General features: G+C 45.0%; 3 protein-coding genes and 1 non-coding gene across 4 annotated transcripts; 3 read left to right on the top strand and 1 right to left on the bottom strand.

The window, feature by feature from the left end:
* Positions 1–3668: 3668 nt before the first annotated feature.
* Positions 3669–10414, top strand: kri1 (KRI1 homolog). The gene is made up of 18 exons (XM_056407561.1): positions 3669–3845; positions 3997–4055; positions 4425–4527; positions 4615–4714; positions 4918–4975; positions 5061–5110; positions 5190–5298; positions 5372–5449; positions 5538–5653; positions 5749–5977; positions 6081–6251; positions 7429–7501; positions 7749–7843; positions 7963–8131; positions 8226–8356; positions 9090–9154; positions 9242–9337; positions 9430–10414. Exons 1-18 carry the CDS (start codon positions 3770–3772, stop codon positions 10007–10009), a joined length of 2358 nt encoding a protein of 785 aa, XP_056263536.1. The 5' UTR covers positions 3669–3769; the 3' UTR covers positions 10010–10414.
* On the top strand, positions 8859–8958 carry LOC130189412 (Z30 small nucleolar RNA). The gene has a single exon (XR_008830792.1). It is a non-coding gene; the product is annotated as a Z30 small nucleolar RNA (small nucleolar RNA).
* A 475-nt stretch (positions 10415–10889) lies between the features above and the next one.
* LOC130188977 (uncharacterized) lies at positions 10890–13089 on the bottom strand. Its single transcript, XM_056407560.1, has 3 exons — positions 12951–13089; positions 12246–12618; positions 10890–12106 (listed from the first exon to the last, which is right to left on the bottom strand). Exons 1-3 carry the CDS (start codon positions 13053–13055, stop codon positions 11463–11465), a joined length of 1122 nt encoding a protein of 373 aa, XP_056263535.1. The 5' UTR covers positions 13056–13089; the 3' UTR covers positions 10890–11462.
* A 2678-nt stretch (positions 13090–15767) lies between these two features.
* On the top strand, positions 15768–18029 carry spc24 (SPC24 component of NDC80 kinetochore complex). Its single transcript, XM_056407533.1, has 6 exons — positions 15768–15785; positions 16263–16437; positions 16635–16779; positions 16911–17015; positions 17442–17518; positions 17599–18029. Exons 2-6 carry the CDS (start codon positions 16272–16274, stop codon positions 17703–17705), a joined length of 600 nt encoding a protein of 199 aa, XP_056263508.1. The 5' UTR covers positions 15768–15785; positions 16263–16271; the 3' UTR covers positions 17706–18029.
* Positions 18030–18752: the final 723 nt, after the last annotated feature.

Here is an 18752-nt window from a genome sequence, read left to right as displayed (position 1 = left end):
ATCAATTGTTCAGAAAGGTCTTTCTGGAACTATTTGGATGTTATTGCCACTTTTTCCTTTTTTAGAATGGTGCAACACTTTCTCCTTTTTCCTCTCTTCCTTTAAAAAAAACCATATTACATTACATGTCATTTAGCTGACGCTTTTATCCAAAGCGATTTACAATCCTGTTACATACACTGTAGACGCAGCTACAGGGAGCAATTCAGGGTTTAGTGTCTTGCTCAACTAGGGCGGGGATTGAACCTCCAACCCCCTGATTGAAAGACGGACCTGCTAACCACTGACCCATAGCCTCCCTCATATGTGGCTAGAAATGCTGCTTATGTGGCAGATGAAAACATTTGTATAGCAGCGTGTTCCACTGTTTTCATCCAAGAGCTTTGGAATGTAGACATGGCAGAAAACGTGAAATGAGGGTTTGTGTTTTTTTTCCTCCCTCCCACTCTTTTCTAGGGGGGAGGAGGCACATGTGTTTGTGTGGCTGCCTGGAAAAGGAGAACTTATTCCTAGAAAGTCAGGCCGTCACTGTGAAAGGCGAAACCACAGTTTCCTAGAAATCCTCAAACCCTGTGAGACCACAGCCAGGAAAAGTAGTAACTCTGAATGTTTTTAATACAAACATTTGTGAAAGATATTTTTAACCCATCTGGGAATTATTTTACAAAAATGTGCTTGTGACTCATCCAACAGAGTCGTTAGAGCTTAGAAAGAAAGAAGAACATGAAGGTAGCTTAGTGGGCATATCTATGATCACTTGTAATGTGTTTAGATGCCATCTTGTGGACGTATACATATTTCATTTCTCATTTAAATCCATGTTTTACAGTAGCTAAGTAATTAAGTAAGCCGGAACAACATCTCTCTGAGCAGAGAGGGATAACACACAGATCTGAGGTCAGACCACCGACGGCGTGACGTGTGCAAAGTTCAAGGCTGAGGGAGAGAGGAAGTGCTGAAGAGTAGAAGATGCACCTGTGGACACGTGAGGAAACACGCAGATAAGAAAACAAGCAGTTCCTGCTGACTCTTAGATCTCTCTCTTAAAGGATTTAAAAATATATATATTTAAATCTCTTTTTCGCAGATTACCTGGCCAAGACAAACAAAAAACAAAGAACAAGACGAGTTAAAAGAAACCTAACAGAGACATAACAGAGTTAATTTAAGAAACATTGACATTTTTGTGAACCTGCCTCCATTTCTTTCATTTTATATTTAAAAGCAGTAAGTGCTATCAGTTCTTTGAGTTTTAAATTACTCTGAATCATATTCCAGGATTATGAGTGTGCGGAGTGCACAAAAGCCCTTTTTTCCCATATACTGATTATTAACACAGCTATGTGCACGGCCCCATCACCGATTTTAAGCAGTTATCGAGGCCGCTGCAGAACAATTTGTTCCTGTTTGCACGAACTGCAGAAAATATCTGTTTTTCAAAGAAAAAGTTTCATCTTGACGTCATCAATCGTTCATTTAAACACAAAGGTCACACGCAGGCCGGATCATTCCGGTTGCTTTCACAGACGGATAGAATGAAAAGATACTGCAGAGGTCACGGAGTGTTTACTTTAATGACGTGTTATTCGTTTCAGAGAGGAAATGCTTCACATCCAGTTTACTGAATACATCTTTCTGATTGCAGCATATTTACTTTTCGGTTTCATTGACTTTCACCTGATGTTCAGACATGCGAGTTCCCAGAGCGTGAGGATACGACGTTACTGCTCACCTGATTCACAAAACCAATCAGCTGGAGTCTCGCTGACCTTTGCTCAGATGTTGGGAGACGCCTCCTTTAGGAGGCACACTAATATTTGCTCAAAGCTTCTTCAATGAATTCTTACATTGTACTCTGAAGAGAAGTTAATCACATCCCCCTCATAAAATCCTCCGGTTTTATCAAATGTGATCATTTTTGGGACGTCGTGTATGCTTTTATTTTATAGGGAATTAAAAGAGTGCAATGACGTGCAAAGAATTAATGACAGAATTCTGCAAAATGACGGAATTTAACGATTTATCGTCTTTTTTCTGAACGACCTGAATTTATCTCAAACGTTTCAATGGTGTTACCATTATTTTGGAAATATTGTTATTTAATACACAAATTTGAGTTTGGATCCGATTACGCAAATATATGAAACCTTTCTGACTACGTCACTCTTTTTGTGCTAGAAAAAAAATCGTAATTTTTTCTCTCGCCAGTAACCAAGCTTAGTCCCCATGTAAGAGCCTCCGTCTTCACAGCTGCTAGCGTATACAACAGCATCATATACACACATTTTACATTTGTGACACTGTTGTGGAAGATCATCAATATACCGGCCAAACAACAGGGGGCCTAACACTGATCCTTGAGGTACACCTCTGGATGCACTGCCCCCTGTTAGACAACAGTCACACCCAAAGAGAACAAATCACCATCTACTTCTCTTTATAAAGCCTACATTATATTTGCTACATGAGGTGAAAGTTTGCCAAACTGTATTCTGTAACTGAAAACAAAAGAAATGGTTGTGTAAAGATAATTTTACAGTTGCTAAATTACTTTATTTGCAACTTTTAAAAGTATAATGGTCGGACACAAATGGGTTATAGCTGCTGGCTTGGTGGCTGAGGGACAATAATGTTTTTTCGGGGTTGGATGTGTGTTAACGGGGACGTCACAACGGGCAGACAGATGTTTTTGTATCTTGCTGTCGTTTCATCAGAGCTGACTGCGATGGACCAATATTCAGTCGACGAATTGGGTCAAAAGTATGTGTTTGTCTGCCAACATGATTACGTATGAGCTGCATTCTGCTTCGGGGACGTCTTTGATGTCTGTGGTCTATATTGACACAAACAAAGTAAAGTCGGGTTGTTCCGGGATCTTGCTCATCCCGTTTACGGGCATTTGATAGGACAAGGACGCTGTTTCTTCACAAGTTAATTGGGAAATTCACTCCGGGTAAACAGCTTCCCCAATAAACTGGTGAAGAAACAGCGTCCTTATCCAATCAGTGATTACATAAGCAGACTCACTTTACTAATCAGTAATATTATTGACCCTTTGTAGGGTGTTCGACAAGCTGTCTGGCATGTTGGCTAATTGAACGAAAAGTAACATTTCTTCATTGACTTTATGAAGTTGAACAATTTGTGAGTACTTGTCCATTTTTGGAGTTAGTGTGTATGTGAGTGTAAACTCTGTACTGTACGTGCGTTCATGTTTTCAGAGATTCATTTATCAATGCCTATTTCTGTTCTGACAGTACTAATCTTTCGTTTGGCTTCTCATTCAACAGTATTAAAACATACATACAGTATAATATAATATATATAATAAGAAAAACTAAATAATTATAAAAAACAGACATTTGTGTAAACATTCCTGGCAATAAAACGTTTTCTGATTCTGATTCTGATTCTGAATAAAATATAACAAGTATATAAGACAGAATAGTGTGAATGTTATAAATAAAGTTATTTTCACAATGAAACAAGAAAATCAAAAACATATTCTGGAGAGACCTCGTTTCGTCTTCCACAGAAGAAAATAATATCTAAAAGCGTGCGTGGGAAACAACACGATCAAGCTGTGACTCGTGGACCTCTGTGTTAGAGCGCCCCCTGCTGGACAAGGCATGTAATCTGCGACCCGTGCACCGGAAACCACGTGACTCCGCTTCCCACACTCGCATGCAGCGGCTGGAATGACTTCCCTTGACCAGCGTGTAGTTTTTATAACAGTAGCTTAGCGCTAACTTGTTTATTTTAAAAAAACATGTCGGAGTTTAACGTAAACTCAAAATTCGCGCAGAAATATGATAGATATCGTCAGAAAGAAGAATTACAGAGACGTAAGTGTGTCGCTGTGAGCTAACGGCGGCTAGCCGTGGAGCTAACGACCCAGCGTGGGGGGGAAGTAGCGTCAGCTAGCCGCCAGTTGCTGTCTACCAGACGGTGTTGTGAGTGGGGCATGTAGCTAACATCCGCGTGTGTGTCCCACAGTGAAGGATCGATACGGAGACGAGGAGTCGTCCGAGTCCAGCTCCGGGGACAGTGAAGTGGTGAGCATGGAGGCTTTGTTCACCCTCTGCAGCAACAGCTGACGGCGGCTCGGCAGCGCGTTGACCGGTGTTACGGTTGAAGAAGCGAGTAGTTACGACGGCCGTTAAACAAATGCGATAGAGAACACGTATAGCTGTCCTCGTGAATGCCGCTTGCTCTAATTTTATAATGGTGTCAAACCCTATGCATAATAATATATACTATACCAATTAAATAATGCGTAATTCACGAGGGCAGCTACATGTTCTCTTATTTTCAACAGCTGTCTGTAACTACGACAACAACGGACGCGCTCGGTTAAAGTCGCCACTTAACACGGTCGCTTCTTAAACCGTAACACCGACTGACTTTTGCTTTTACCCTCACAGGAACTGGACCCTGAAGTCGAGAGGGACTTCTACCGGACACTGTCGCTGCTGAAGAAGAAAGACCCCAAGATCTACCAGGCGGACGCGAAGTTCTACTCGGAAAGTGAGTGTGTGCTGCTATGCTTGGTGTTGCCTTCACGGTCTGTGGGGAAATAAATATGTGTAAACAGAAAATATCTAAATCTTTCAGATGCGTCCACCGGTGATGAGAAGCCTTCGACCTCGAAGAAAGTGGAGAAGCCGATGTATCTCAGGGACTATGAGCGCAAAGTCATCCTGGAGAAGGAGGGGTGAGTGAGCTGCTGGTCGTTTACGGTAACAATGAGCGTAAAGATCAGTTTGTGTTTATTCCACTTACCTTACGTTCAACATATGTCTTATTGTTAGATATGATATATCGGTATTGTTTCTGTGTGTCAAGCCGACTATTGCTATTTTCCAATTGTTTTATCTTTCGTTCTAAATCTCTGATCTCTTTGTTCTTGCGTCTCAGTAAATTTGAGGATGAGGACGACAGCGACGACGAAGAGGAGGCAGCCAGGAGATTGGAGGTAGACCCCTTCACAGGATAGTTCAGTTCTTCGAGGAACGTGGAGATGCTTCTCGTTATTAAGCGTTATTGTTTGTCTCCCGCAGAGAGCCGCCTCTCCGAGCTACATTCAGGAGCAGCGGGAGCTGAAGGACGGGTACGACTCGAACCATCTAAAAGCTGTCTGGCGGTATTAATAAAACAGACTTTTAACGGACACTAATTCCTCTCCTCAGCTTTCGTAAATTCATCCAGGACAGCGAGGATGAGGGAGAAGAAGAGGCCAGCGAGGGAGCCGGACAATCAGGGTTTCTCACCAGGAGGATCAAAACGCGGGAGGAGACGGTCAGACGCTGTTTTATGAAGTTGAGACTCAAAGCTTCACAGATCAGGATTAAAAACTCTCATCCGTCTGTAGGATAAAGAGGAGGAGGACTATGTGGACTGGCTGAAAGGCCATACTGACCTCGAGGGTCCGGAGGAGGTGAAGGACATGGTGAGTGTGAAATATAACGGAGGGGATGCAAGACGGCTAACTTTGGATAAAAGTCTTTCTTAGTAATAAAACTTGTGTGTTGGGACAGAAATACTTACGGGACTACTGGAACGACCCGGCGTTGGACGAGAGGGAGCGTTTCCTGAGGGACTACTTCCTCAACAAGGGCTACCTAGACAAGGACGCCGAGGGGGGCAACGATCGGTGCGTTGCCGCATGCGGGGATGTCAGCGTTTGTTTCTCCAGTGTGCCGAGAAGTGGAGGACGAAGCCTAATATGTGAACTCCGCGTATGTTCAGGATCCCGACCTATGAGGAGGTGTTGCAGGATGACGTGGAGGACTCGGCGGAGGAAGGGGAGACTTTCTTAGAGCAGCAGGAGGATTTCGAGAGAAAATACAACTTCCGCTACGAAGAGCCCGACTCGCAGAAGATCAAGACCTACCCGCGCAGCATCGCCACGTCGGTGCGCTCCAAAGACGAGCGCAGGAAACTGAAAAGGGATGAAGTGAAAGAGAGAAAGGATAAGGTGTGAATCACGTTATAAAGAAAACTCTCGACCACTCCTCTCTCATCCATTAGCTAATACGAACCAACTGCTCTCTCTCTGCCGCTTCCCTTTCCCTTTTCAGGAGAAAGAGCAGAAGCGGGAGAACCTGAAGCAGCTGAAGAACTTGAAGAGAAACGAGATCATGGAGAAGCTGAAAAAGCTCCAGGAGCTGACGGGCAACGAGCAGCTCGCCTTCGATCAGACCGACTTAGAGGGAGAGTTTGATCCTCAGCAACACGACCAGCTCATGCAGGTGGGTACGCACACACACACGCACACACACACACACACACACACACACACACACACACACACACACACACACACACACACACACTTTTTGTGCAGGACAGTCTAAATTGTTCCTTGTTTTTTTTGTTTACTCGTTCAGTTGACCAATAGCTAAACCTCTAACAGTGATTGTCCAATCGTAGCTCAGCAATTGTATCTGTAGAATATGCAAGTTGAAGCGTGTTTGTGTGTGTGTGCGTGTGTGTGGTATTTAAAGAGTTTAAGTTGCTGTCTTGTAGCATTTTTTTAAACTGCAAACACAAGCAAAAGAATAATAAATGGATAAAAAGGTTTATTTTGCTGCTGTCACGTAAACTGCAAACGTTTCAATTCCCTCCAGTCGTAAACGCAGCTCTTCATTAGATTACATTAGTTGAGTTAACCAACATATTGAGTCCTATCCTGCTGCAGCTTCTTCTTCTTCTTTGAGGTTTAAATGGCAGATCGCAACCAACTTTCCAAGGCGCATACCTCCCCCTACTGTACTGGAGTGTGCATACTGTGTGTAATCCTGTTCTCACTAACCTACCCAACGACATTCTGCGCCCTCCTCCCGATGAAACCAACAGAGCCGTGTAGCAGCCACGCCCATCCTGGTCCGCCACCAGAACTCCCTCCAAACTCCACTTCCATCCCATCTGACAAACTTTATGCTTCAATCTGTTTCTTTCTGCATTGACTCTTCATCCTGCTGCAGCTAATCTCAGTGTAAACAAATATATATATATACAAAAGACAAGATTTTTGGGCAATTAATGTCTGAGTGAGGGCTGCTGTTTCCCAGCTGATTAGTAGCTAATTAGCTTTCCCAGGAAGCTGTGCGTCCTGCTTCCCTCCCAATAAGAAGCGCTCTGGTCTGTCGCTCCAGTCGAGTGACAGACACTGCAGCCTCATGGTTCACCGCTACTCACCGCTTTCACAAGACGAGTGCACTCATCCAGCGGGGGGGTGTTTGGCTAATTGGACTCGTCCTCGTGGGACGTCGGTGTGTTCAGCTTCCTCTTAATTTAGAGTTTTTCAGCCAAAGACGACGACCGCCGCCGTCTCTCACTAAGAACGCAAAGTTACTTTGTCCTGTTTCTAGTCGCATTTAATCTCATTTGCAATATTTTCTGTTTTTTGTTGTTGTTTTTTTGCAGAAATTCTTTGGCAATGAATACTACGGGAGAGAAGAAGAGGAGAAGCCTCAGTTTGATGACGAAGAGCTTGAGGGTAAGCCGGTGTTTTCTTGTTAGCCGATGCACCGGTGTTGTAACCTGCATGTGTTGATGTAAATGCAGAGGTGCTTCCACCTCACCGTGTTACAATTCAAAAGGTTTTCTTGAACTCTGAAACCAGTCGGCAGAGACGAGTCGGGGTGGTTTGAACCGTTGTGTATCAACAATGTTGAGTTCATTGCCTTAATGCATCATAGAGGATGTCACTCATGGCTTGTGGTGTGTGTGTGTGTGGCCGTTAGAGCCCTGGAACTGGGACACGTGGACGGGAGAGGATCGGGGGGAGCACCACGACTATGGCGCCTCTGAGCCGCACTGCGACGACGACAACTTCATTGTGAGCACTTTGACTTTTACCGTCGGCGTCCTTTCATCCCGAGATACTATCGGCTAAAATGTTTTTTGGAGTGTTTTGGTTCTGGTAAAGAAATCAACCGTTTCATCGTGTTGAAACAGATGGACGCCGACTACGACCCCAACCAGCAGACCGCCTCCCAGGCCAAGAAGAAGAAGCAGAAGGAGAGGAAGAAGATGAAGAAAGACGATTTGCCACAAATGGGCAAAAAGAGGAAAAAGTCTCACTTCGCTGAAGTCGTCACCAAAAGCAAGCCGGTGTTTGACCCGCGTAGGTGTCGCTGCACCTTCTGCCACGGAAGCTCGCCGGCGCTCCTGGCTCCGCCTGCGTCCGGGTGTGTAACCGCAGGCGGTTTGTGTTTCAGAGGAGAAGAGCTTCGAGCAGTACCTGGACGAGTACTACAAGCTGGACTACGAGGACATCATCGACGACCTCCCGTGCCGGTTCCGCTACAGGCAGGTCCTGGCCAACGACTTCGGCCTCAGCACCGACGAGGTGAGGGCGCCCGCGCTTCCTCCTGAGTGATTAAGTCCCGCCTCCCTTTACTGCCGCAGGTCACCCGCGGCTTTACAGTCCGGGTTCAATGATTAAAACATTTCAGCAGCTTCTCATTTACGGTTTGCAACATTTTGTCGGCTCATTTGGAAAAGCTGAGCTGGAAGTTTGTCGTAGGTCATCGCATTCTATGTATGAGACGGTGAGATGACGCCGTCGCGTCACTCTAACACGATCCTGTAATGGCTCAATAGACTCGTATTCTCAAAACCGCTCAAAGGATTTTACGATGAGCCTGTTTGATAAATATTTCTCTTGTTTGCTGGAGTTTAAACTTCCCTCTGATGAGCGGGACAGAGCTTAAACTCGAGAGCTTCATACACAAATTTAAGATGTGGAGAAATCCAACCCTGTACCGAGTTACTGCCGCTATGATTAAACAATTGTTTTTTGGGGGCGGGCTCTAAGGGGAACGGTCAGTGGCCGACTGGATGTCGGTTGGCTGCAGTGATGAGCCTTGAGTGACTGATCTGGTATTGCTTTTCCCTTCGGGGAGCGCTCTGACCAGGGAATGACCTTGACTTAATCTTCTCTCTGAGCAGACCACACAGCGGCTGACGTGACACGGGCCAACGCTCAAGAAGCCGATGCTGGTTTCACAAAATGTGTTTTTGTGTGTCCGAAATGCTCGAGTTGTTTTAAACTAATTTAAGTGCTCTGGTTCTTCCCTCAGATTTTACACGCCGACGATAAGGAGCTGAACACCTGGTGCTCTCTGAAGAAGACCTGCATGTTCAGGTACGGGATCTTCATGTTAAGGGGGCTCTTCTGTTCAGTTGCATTGGTCATTTTTCAACACTTTTCAACATTTATTTGTCCTCTTAGGTCTGACAAGGAAGAGAAGAGTGATTTGAAGAACTATCAAATCAAGGCCCAGAATCATAAGCGGAAGAGAGAGATCCTGAGCTCGATGTACTTTGAGTGAGTAGAACACAATCCACTACACCCCTGATGATGAGTTGAGGAATGGACCCAGATGTAATCTTTCTTTTTAATTTGATTTAAATCAACAGGGAGCGTAAAGAACTGGATGATGCTAAGACCAAGGCGGGGAAGAAGCGAGGCGATGGTCTGAAGGATGGAGAGACGAGAAGCGATGGTCTGAAGGATGGAGAGACGAGAAGCGATCGTCTGAAGGATGGAGAGACGAGAAGCGATCGTCTGAAGGATGGAGAGACTCAAGACGGAGCAGCAGAGGGCGGACACGTGGACTCACCAAGAGGGACGCTAGCCCAAGCTCTCGCAGAGTCAGGGGACGATGAGGAGATTCTCAAACCAAAGAAGAAGAAGGTGGAACTGCAAGAGGAGGCCCAGGTGGCAGTCACCGCTGTGGAGGCAGCAGACAAGGCTGAGGTGAAAACCAGGACTGAGAGGCCAACATGGCCCAAGAAGAAGCTCAATGTTACCGGGGGAAATGCCACCGGTGGACGCCAAGGGTCCGGCTCCATGGGGGTGACGATCGGCGGCCGTGAGTTCAGCAGACAGAGACTGAAGGCCTACGGGCTGAACCCCAAGAGGCTGTTCTTCAGACAGCTCGGCAGACAGAAGCGGAAAGAACGGGAGAAGGAGGAGAAGCGGAACAGCAAGGAGTGAGCCGCCGTCTGTTAACTGTCGACGGCACAATCCGTCGATTTTTATGGTCCAAGAATTAAACTCATAAGTTATGTTCTTTAAGTTTTAATTTAAAAAAACATAATGTTGAATTCGTGACATTTGTTTCAATTGTTTATACTTAAAACTTGTTTTATATACAACAATAAATTGTCTATCAATCCCAAAATCTATTTATCATGCTACATTCATTTTGTGTTTATATTTACCAAACTGTTAAAAATAGCACTGTTTTAAGGCGTTTAGATAAACTTTATGAAGTCCGAAGATGCTTATTAAGAGGACATTTTAGTCAAGTATTTTGAAATGTAATTCGCATCAGCAAACATGTTGTATCCTTAAACAGCTGTTCAATCAGATAATAAAACATGAATGTAATGCATATAAGTAGTTGGTTACGGTTTTATTCCTATCCAAAGATACATTCATGTCTTCAACACAACACCGAAAAAAGTTGTACCTGTGTCTTAATCCAGCTGCTTTCATTTAGGAGTCGGTTTAGAAAAGTTATTCCCATTGCTTCCGCGGGGGCAAGACGTGGATAGTGGGAATTCACTGACAGCCAATGAAATTGCAGTATTATCTACGCTGTCCAATGTCCTGAAAAGCCACATTTGGACGCGGGTTCGAGACTCAGTTGGGCTGTTTATCAAGAAAAGTGTTTCCTACTTTGCTATTTTCTGAGTGTCACTTTATCCCAGTGGCAGACAGATTATATCAGTACTTGACTTATTTATTTATAACCTATATGTAACATATTAGTTTTCTTCTCATAAACATTTGAATTGCAATTACTTAAATTAAATATGTCTTGACTGTTCACTAAAATGATTCACATATTAATGACACATGTAGACATTAGTCCATGAAATATATTTATTCACAACAAGGACAGTAAATATTGAACACACAGGCCATAGTGCAAGGTCACACAAACAATAAAAACAATAAAAATAGTAAAACAAATATAATTTATATCATAAAAGAATGTAATTATTAAAATAAGAAAAGATATATACATGACAAAACACTGCCCATCTCTTATTTGCTCTTGTCAACGGCCCATCTGTTTTTCCCGTCTCATAGAAGGCAGATGCCTGGAACTCTCTCCACGTCATCTCCTTCTCCATGCCCTGGTCTCTGTACAGGGAAAATACTTTGGCAGGACAATAAACGTACTTCCCTGCTACCCCCGGGAACCCGGTGTGAATGTGAGGGCTGTTTGGGCCCTGCTTCAGTCCCATCCCACAAAAGCGACACCTTGGACCAGTGTTCTGGGGTTCTGTGCTGGGATTCAGTTCTCTTCCTCTTCTGCTGGCCTCTCTCCTCCACCCTTTTCTTTGTGGCAGACAGTTCCTGCTGAAAGAACTCTGCAAAGTCATTAAATGGCATTTTTGGGTTTGTCAGACCCTCAGCACCGTAAGCTTTAAAAACTTTAGTGGAGCAGTAAAAGTATCTGCTGGTAGAAGAAGTGGATGGAGTAACCATCATTCTCATACCTGGACTTTGGCTGACCACAGGAAAGGCACGTTTTTGTCTGCTTCTTTGAAGCCACTGGTTGTTGTTGTTGCTGCTGATGCTGTTGTTGCTTTTCAATAATATTTTGCACAATTTGCTCAATAGAGGCTTTAGTGAGGGTCTGACGAGGTGGAGGTGGGTTCACGACTGCAACAGGCATTGTTACAACCGGCACCCGGGTCGCCTCGCTGCCCTTTGTCAGAGCGTGCCAGAGTTCCTGCCGCTCTTGCAGTTTTTCGGGGCTGGTGTTTAAAGACGAGCTGGTGTTCAGTAATTTGCAGAGGTGTTTAACATATAGTAAGATGTGGTGTTTAGTTGTTGGGTGGAGCATGTTGTTTGGGTCTGTGCAAGAGTTGTGAACTGGAGCAGAATAGTCCTGGTCCACTAGCTTGAGCATGTCCTTCATGCCACGGTGTTTATTGAGCAGGTTGTCAATAGTTGCCTTCATGGGGGCCGGCCACCGCTTGTGGTCCAACACAAACACTCTCCCCCCTGTCTTCACAGGTCCAGTGCGAGCGGCAGTCGGCGAGGACAGCAGCGGCAGAGACGGCCGACATGTTTCTACGAAGACAAAGACAAAGGATACAATAAGTTATTCAGATCTACAGAAGGGGAAACCTCCTGAAAATGAATATGATTAAAATTCAGTTCCTACTAACTAAAGTCTGGTCCATTACTATGCCTGTGTGTTTGATGTTACCTGGATCTGTCGGAGGCCCGGGAGTCACGTCTGGTTTGACAGCAGCAGAATCCACAGGAGGGCGTGGAGGAAACTGGAACAGCTTCTGTGGTGCCATGAAGGGTGAGGATGACTGGACAGTAGGCACGCTGCTTTGAGGAGGTGGATTCAGGGCCGGGGGGGCAGAGTCCGACTTGGTCCTGTGCTTGTCCCAGTCCACAGGAACTGGGCGGCAACCAGGCTCAACGTACTGCAGACCAAACTTCTCTCCAGTGTCGGTGCTCGAGAGATGAAGTGCTGGATACTTCATCTGTCCCAACACCCGTTCGGAGGCTGCGTTGAGCTGGGCCATCAATGCAGGATCAAAGACGGCTGGGAGGTGAACGCCTGGCTGCTGCAACGGAAAAACCTTTGTTTGTTATTTATACTTTGACAGTACACAAAAACTGCTGTTAGTAAAGGCAGAAAGTATCTTTACTTCACCTGCTTTGTTCAGCCAAATCCAATCAATCAGACTGTTTGTAACATGATTACGTACAGAGTATATTTCATTCATACACATGTGTTCATGTTGCAATGGGTTAATATTCAGGAGCCAGTCATCACTATGTCACCTAGGCAGGGGAAGCACCGTGACTTCAAACACACAGCAAACACATGCCAACAGGTGTTAGGAGCACAGCAGTTTCTTGTCATGCACATCAGAAAACAAAGATGGATACGTACCCTCATCAGGACCGGAGTCCATTCATCGTCACGAGGACAACAGGCGGAACACCAAAAGACAAACAGGACCAGAACACGGCCGACACCAGACGAGTCCTGCTGCATGTGGGAGAGGAACTCATGGTCCCAGTTGTGTCGGTCGGCACGGTGCTCTGGGTTAAAGACCTCTTTCTCGTCGTCTGGCAGATGAGGAGGATGACGAAGATGCAGAAACAGCTATAAAGCACACACAAAACAATATCAAATATGCTGAATAGAATACAGGATTAATAGCAAATCGTCTGAACTGTAAACGATTGTGAATCTTCAGGGAGGGGAAACAAAGAAATAAAAGAGAGCACATGTATACTCACAGCTCTGCACATGTTGCTTTGAAGGAGAGATGCTCAGCATCATCCTCTCCAGCTCTTCATCTTCATCCATCACTGTGATGCAAACAAACAAGTTAGAAAGAAAGAAAGAAATATCTTCTTGCATTTGTGCTTGTATGACTTGCATGTAGATCCCTGACAAGACACCAGACTCACCAATGGCTTCAGCAGGAGCAGGTGAGGCGTGTGACATCACAGGTGAGGTGTGTGACATCAGAGGGGAGACAGTGGGTGGCTGCAGCTTCTTCTTGAGGTAGAGTTGTAGCTTATGCATCTTTGTGCCTGCAGTGCAGTTCTTCTTCTTCAGGATGAAGGATGCATAGCCATCCTCCCTGCTCTCCCAGACCTCTCGCCAGGTGCTGTAGGCACGAGTCCCAAAACCCACCAGCTGGTCATCCTCCGATGCTGCTGCTGTCACAACTGGCTTGTGTTCCTCATAGTTGAGGAGAGACTGGATTCCTCCAAACATGAGGGAATAGTTGAGAAAGGACAGGAGGCTGTCCTTGTTGTGCCCCGCTGCCATGAACACTCCTGCAGCTTCCTCTCTTTGCTGGTTCCTGATGAGGTAGATGGTGTATCAAATGTCATTCTCCAGAAGCCAGCGGAAGGAATGAAACAGCCATTCTCCCAGGGTAAAACACATGTCTGCTCATCTCTCCTGTTATGAAAAGAGTAGAGTATATTAGTAAGTATATTAATACGCTATAGACAGGCATTGTTTCCAAACAATATAGTTTCTGAACCTTAAGTCCTTTGTTGAGGCACACTATTTACATGTCAGTGGCAGGCAGGCAGGCAGGCTACCCCCCCCCCCCCCATCTCCTGTGCCCTGAACATCTTGTGGAAAAGTACATGGAGGTGAACTCCCAACAGTCATGTGACTCAAGTAACAATGAAGTGTGAAGGGTCTTATCAAGAAATGATCTCCATTCCCTTGTGACCATCCCAAAAATATCTGCATCAGACTATGAGTATACTTTTATATAAACACCGTATCACATTCTGCTGTTCTCTGTTTTAACAGTGGTGGAGAAAGTATACAGAACTTCTACTTCAGTAAAAATAGAAATATTAATACCACCACATGGTGGTCCTGCATTAAAAAATAAATAAAAGTAAAAGTTACAATTACTCACTACTGTTTTAATATGCTGCTGGTCGTTTAATCTATAATTACACCTTTATTAGTTGAGTGTAATACATATGGAGCAGTTAATATACGTGATATGTTAAAGTAAATCTTCATCAGCAACGTTAACCGAGGAGAATTGTAACGAGAGACAATAAAAAGAGAAACTCCGTGACTCCCTGTTTAGTTTACCGTTCCTTCACAGCGTGTATGTAACGTAATATCCACAGTATTGATATGGTCATGTAACGTCATATCCACTGTATTGATATGGTCATTCCGACAGCATTATTTATTTAATGATGTCGCGTTAACTTCCCGTTTCAACAGCGCAAGCAAGTCACATACACGGAGAAACCAAACTGAAAAAACACAACCAACTTTACAGCGCGAACAAGAGACTGTCAAGACTAATTATCATTACATGTTAGTTCATTGTAATAAGTTAGAACGACTTACTATTGGATGCAACAGTGGAGAGCTCCAGAGATCCGTACGTGCAGTCGGTCCTTCTCACAGCAGACTGAATGAGACGGAGGAGGGGGAGGAGCTTTCTATAGCGCCACTGAGCTGCGAGTGGCCAGAGATATATTACATCGGCGATTTTCGACACCGCCATAGAGAATGAATGGGAAGCTGTTTAGGGCCGTTTAGCTAAAGAATCCCCGGTGCCCGCGCGGGTGGAAATGTTAGTGTAAATAACCCCTTAAAAGGTGTATTGTTTTGTATCTGCTTCATTGGTTTTGATGTATGCCTTTTTATATTGTCTGGTTTTAATGATTTTGTATATGTTTTAATCTACTTCCGCTTTGAGCTAAATTTGACATTTGTTTTGAAATGTTAAAAGGAAGCGCATCTTTATTTTTTGTTAATATACAAACTTGACGGTACGGCTAAATGTTACGGACGGATGCGCATTTGATATAAAGTTCATAGTTTTAATGGACCCGTATGAGGCTAATGCTCTTACGGTGGTGACAAGGTGGTATTTATTCAAGAGTTTTGGTTAATGTTTATACAACGAAAGAAAGGAAATAAAGAAGTTCACCAGCAGTAAAGTCTATTTAATAATGTAGTTCTTTAAAATATCAGGGGGAGGGGAATGCATTACAGTATTCTTAATTTAAATTATACAATCCCAGATAAAATTACTCAAATTGTCAAAACACGTCAATCCAAACGTGGATACTGAGCGGTCGCACATGAACCGCTGCAGAGTGGCATCGCCCTCCTGTGCGGCAGGGGGCGCTGTGAGCCTCCGCCAATGACCGCCGAAGAAGAAGAAGAGGCGCGCGCTCAAGATTTGATTTTGAATCTACCGGAAAGACCTGCACGGTACGTTTTCTGTGACTGAAGTTCTAATAGCTTATCTCTTCTTCATAAACACGACCTACTAGTTAGTCACAGATTCGACCACAGTGTTGGTAACTTGTCTTGTGTGTCCGCAGCTCGTTAAGCTAGTTAGCTGCGTAGCTAACGGTTGGTTTACGTAGAACCACAGCTGTAAACACAGTCACCTACATTTAACGCGAGGGCAGTTGTGACCTTCAACACGATGTTATACTTGTTTAAATGTATCTTCAGCTAAAGATAATACACACAAATAAAATATTACAATACGTATGTGTCACTTATATTAAGTATCAATCAAAATGAGTACTTTGAATACGTGCTATGTTCTGCTTGCGTGGACCGTTACGTTCTCCAGTATGTCCTCCTCCTGTGGGGACTTTTCTGTTTATGTGATGTTGTTGTTATTATTATTGCTGCTGACGATGTGACGTTGAATCTGTTCCCTCGTGTGCTCTCTAGCTGCCCACTATGGCTCAAGGTGATAAGTTCCAGTACCTGGAGGAGACGGGCGAGGTGTTGGTGGGCTACGTCAACAGCAGCCAGCTGGAGAAAGTGAGACTGGTGAAAGATGAGCATCACGCTCTCTTTGACAATCACATAGAAACTCAAAAGATTGTGACACCGATTCTGAAAGGCAAGTCATCAGACATTTAACGATCCGTTGCGTGACAGTATATCTGAGATTATGTGGTCCTGGATATTGTCTAATGTCAGCAACAATTTAGAACGAATCCATTTATCATCCCATATCACATACAAAATGTTCAGACTTGGATTCGGTCCCTTTGATTTCCACCTGCAATGTCTTATCTATTGCTCCATCCCCCCCAGATGTGGCTGAGATTGAAGAGAGTGCGGGCCAGATGCTGATGGACATGGAGGAGGAGAAGATGCGACAGGAGAGGGAGCTGGAGAGCCTCGGGGAGCAGCTGAGGCAGGCCACCGCCAAGAGCCAGATGACCGACGCAGAACTGCAGTATCTTTTGTTCTAAGACGTGTTTCCATGGAAAGTGCAACGACGGGCGTTCCACATCTCTTCAGTGTCACGGTGATTTCTGTCTTGTTTTTTAGTTTTTTTCCTTGTTGGCTTCCTTAATCCTCCTCCAGATTTCTTCAGAGAGAGTTGGAGAGTCTGAGAAACGGCGAGCACGAGCTTGAGACTCTTCAGACGGAGGTGGAGGAAGACACGACCGAGGTCATCCCGTCAGCCATGTGGGTCTCAGAGAGAGAGAGAGAGAGAGAGAGAGAGAGAGAGAGAGAGAGAGAGAGAGAGAGAGAGAGAGAGAGAGAGAGAGAGAGAGAGAGAGAGAGAGAGAGAGAGAGAGAGAGAGAGAGAGAGAGAGAGAGAGAGAGAGAGAGAGAGAGAGAGAGAGAGAGAGAGAGAGAGAGAGAGAGAGAGAGAGAGAGAGAGAGAGAGAGAGAGAGATTTCCGTTCTGCATGGAGAAACATGGATGACTCTGAAACCAGCTTCCTGTGTAGACAGGAAGTGCTCATTAAAAGCCAATGAAAACACATACGTTCTTAGTGTGTACGCCAATGAAAACATAGTTTACGCTGCTCCTGTGTGACAGCAGTCATATTTGGGAGTTGCGATTTCGTTTGATGCATTTTTAAAATGTTGACTTTTCTCTCGACAGATTTGTGGCTAAATTGTTTTACCTCATCACCAAGATCAAGTGGGAATACGACACGCAGCCCAACATCCTGAAAGGAGGTACGGCTTTGTCCCCCGTCGTCGTTTCCGTTGGTCCGTAGACGACTTCAGGGCATCGGTCTGTTTTCCTCTCTTTGCAGTGCACTACGGCGCCGACCTGGCGACCCCCATCAACACCGACACCTCCACGCGGTCTCGGAGCGACGTGAGCGACCAGCTGTGGGGCTTCGTCAGCACCGAGTGGTAGCCCACCTAACATCGAAGGACTTTGAGTTGGTGTTTAAGGCGGGTGGATAGTCTCAGTGGCCCCAAACGTTGTTTATTTCCCCCCTAACCACAGCAAGATCCGCAGATGAATGATCGTTCGAGGTCCTCATTTTCGGTCATTTGACCGGGAACGACTCCTCCACCGCGAGATGGACCTTGGGCACTTCCTGTTTCTGGAGAGAGATCGTTGTCTCCCTCTGTCTCTGTTGTGCGTCGTTTTTTTTGTTTGTCTGTACATTTTCTTTGTTTTCTTCCGTTCAATAGACATATACTGTTTTTAAAAATAAAATATCTCCTTAGTAGTTATTAGCTTCTCATTGAAAATGCGGAAGGTAATGTTTTGATCGCCGTGTATTTGTATGCGTGCGTGTTATTCGCATAAATCAAATAGTATTAAACCGAATCGCATGAAATTTGATGGGATGATTGGTTATTATCCGGGGACCATTTGATTAGATTTTGGGATCGATCGGGTCAAAGGTCAAGGTCATGAAAAGGTCAAACACTTCTTTTTACCATAGCACGGTCAATTGTTATTCAATTGGCATGCCACTAATGCCAAAATGTTCATAATTCAATGCCCAATCTTGTGATATGTGACGGTATGCGCTCTACCGAGTGCCCGTTCTAGTTCTCTAAATGCTTTGTGAGCCTCATTGACTCGTCGGGGTGTTTTGGGTGTCGGCCACTAGGTGTCGCTGCCGTGTTGTGTTTCATAAGCGTCGACGTGGTTTTACAGAACTTAACTTCTAAACCGATGCTGAGTCAGACGATGTTACTCTAGTTTATCCCAGCGGTTCCCTTCTTCGCCATGTCAGCTGAGCTCACGTCGTGCATTGGGCCACCGGGAGTGAGAGCAAATGCTCAAATCTAAACTCGTACCCAGGCGCCACCGAGAGTGCCGCTTTGGTGAAACACCGCGTGCAGCCTTGTGTTTTTACCCAGAAGCCCATTCGGCAACACCGAGAACCGAAACTGCCTCCAGTCGTTCTCACGGCCGCGCGGCGGGCGGGACGGGACTCGCTCT

This window comes from Pseudoliparis swirei, chromosome 23, assembly GCF_029220125.1.
Source record: "Pseudoliparis swirei isolate HS2019 ecotype Mariana Trench chromosome 23, NWPU_hadal_v1, whole genome shotgun sequence".
Classification (NCBI taxonomy): Eukaryota; Metazoa; Chordata; class Actinopteri; order Perciformes; family Liparidae; genus Pseudoliparis; species Pseudoliparis swirei.
The sequence above is the reverse complement of the archived record's forward strand: the minus strand, read 5'-3'. Positions and strand labels throughout refer to the sequence as shown.

Bases quoted from the DNA above. Each gene is read 5' to 3' on its own strand.
- spc24 (XM_056407533.1), top strand. From the start codon at position 16,272: ATGGCTCAAGGTGATAAGTTCCAGTACCTGGAGGAGACGGGCGAGGTG. The intron at 16,438-16,634 runs GCAAGTCATCAG...CATCCCCCCCAG, and splicing joins TGTGACACCGATTCTGAAAG to ATGTGGCTGAGATTGAAGAG. The intron at 17,519-17,598 runs GTACGGCTTTGT...CTCTCTTTGCAG, and splicing joins GCCCAACATCCTGAAAGGAG to TGCACTACGGCGCCGACCTG.
- kri1 (XM_056407561.1), top strand. From the start codon at position 3,770: ATGTCGGAGTTTAACGTAAACTCAAAATTCGCGCAGAAATATGATAGA. The intron at 5,450-5,537 runs GTGAGTGTGAAA...GTGTTGGGACAG, and splicing joins CGGAGGAGGTGAAGGACATG to AAATACTTACGGGACTACTG. The intron at 5,654-5,748 runs GTGCGTTGCCGC...GCGTATGTTCAG, and splicing joins GCCGAGGGGGGCAACGATCG to GATCCCGACCTATGAGGAGG.
- LOC130188977 (XM_056407560.1), bottom strand. From the start codon at position 13,055: ATGCAGCAGGACTCGTCTGGTGTCGGCCGTGTTCTGGTCCTGTTTGTC. The intron at 12,619-12,950 runs GTACGTATCCAT...TTTCCGTTGCAG, and splicing joins GGACTCCGGTCCTGATGAGG to CAGCCAGGCGTTCACCTCCC. The intron at 12,107-12,245 runs GTAACATCAAAC...TTGTCTTCGTAG, and splicing joins CGGGCCTCCGACAGATCCAG to AAACATGTCGGCCGTCTCTG.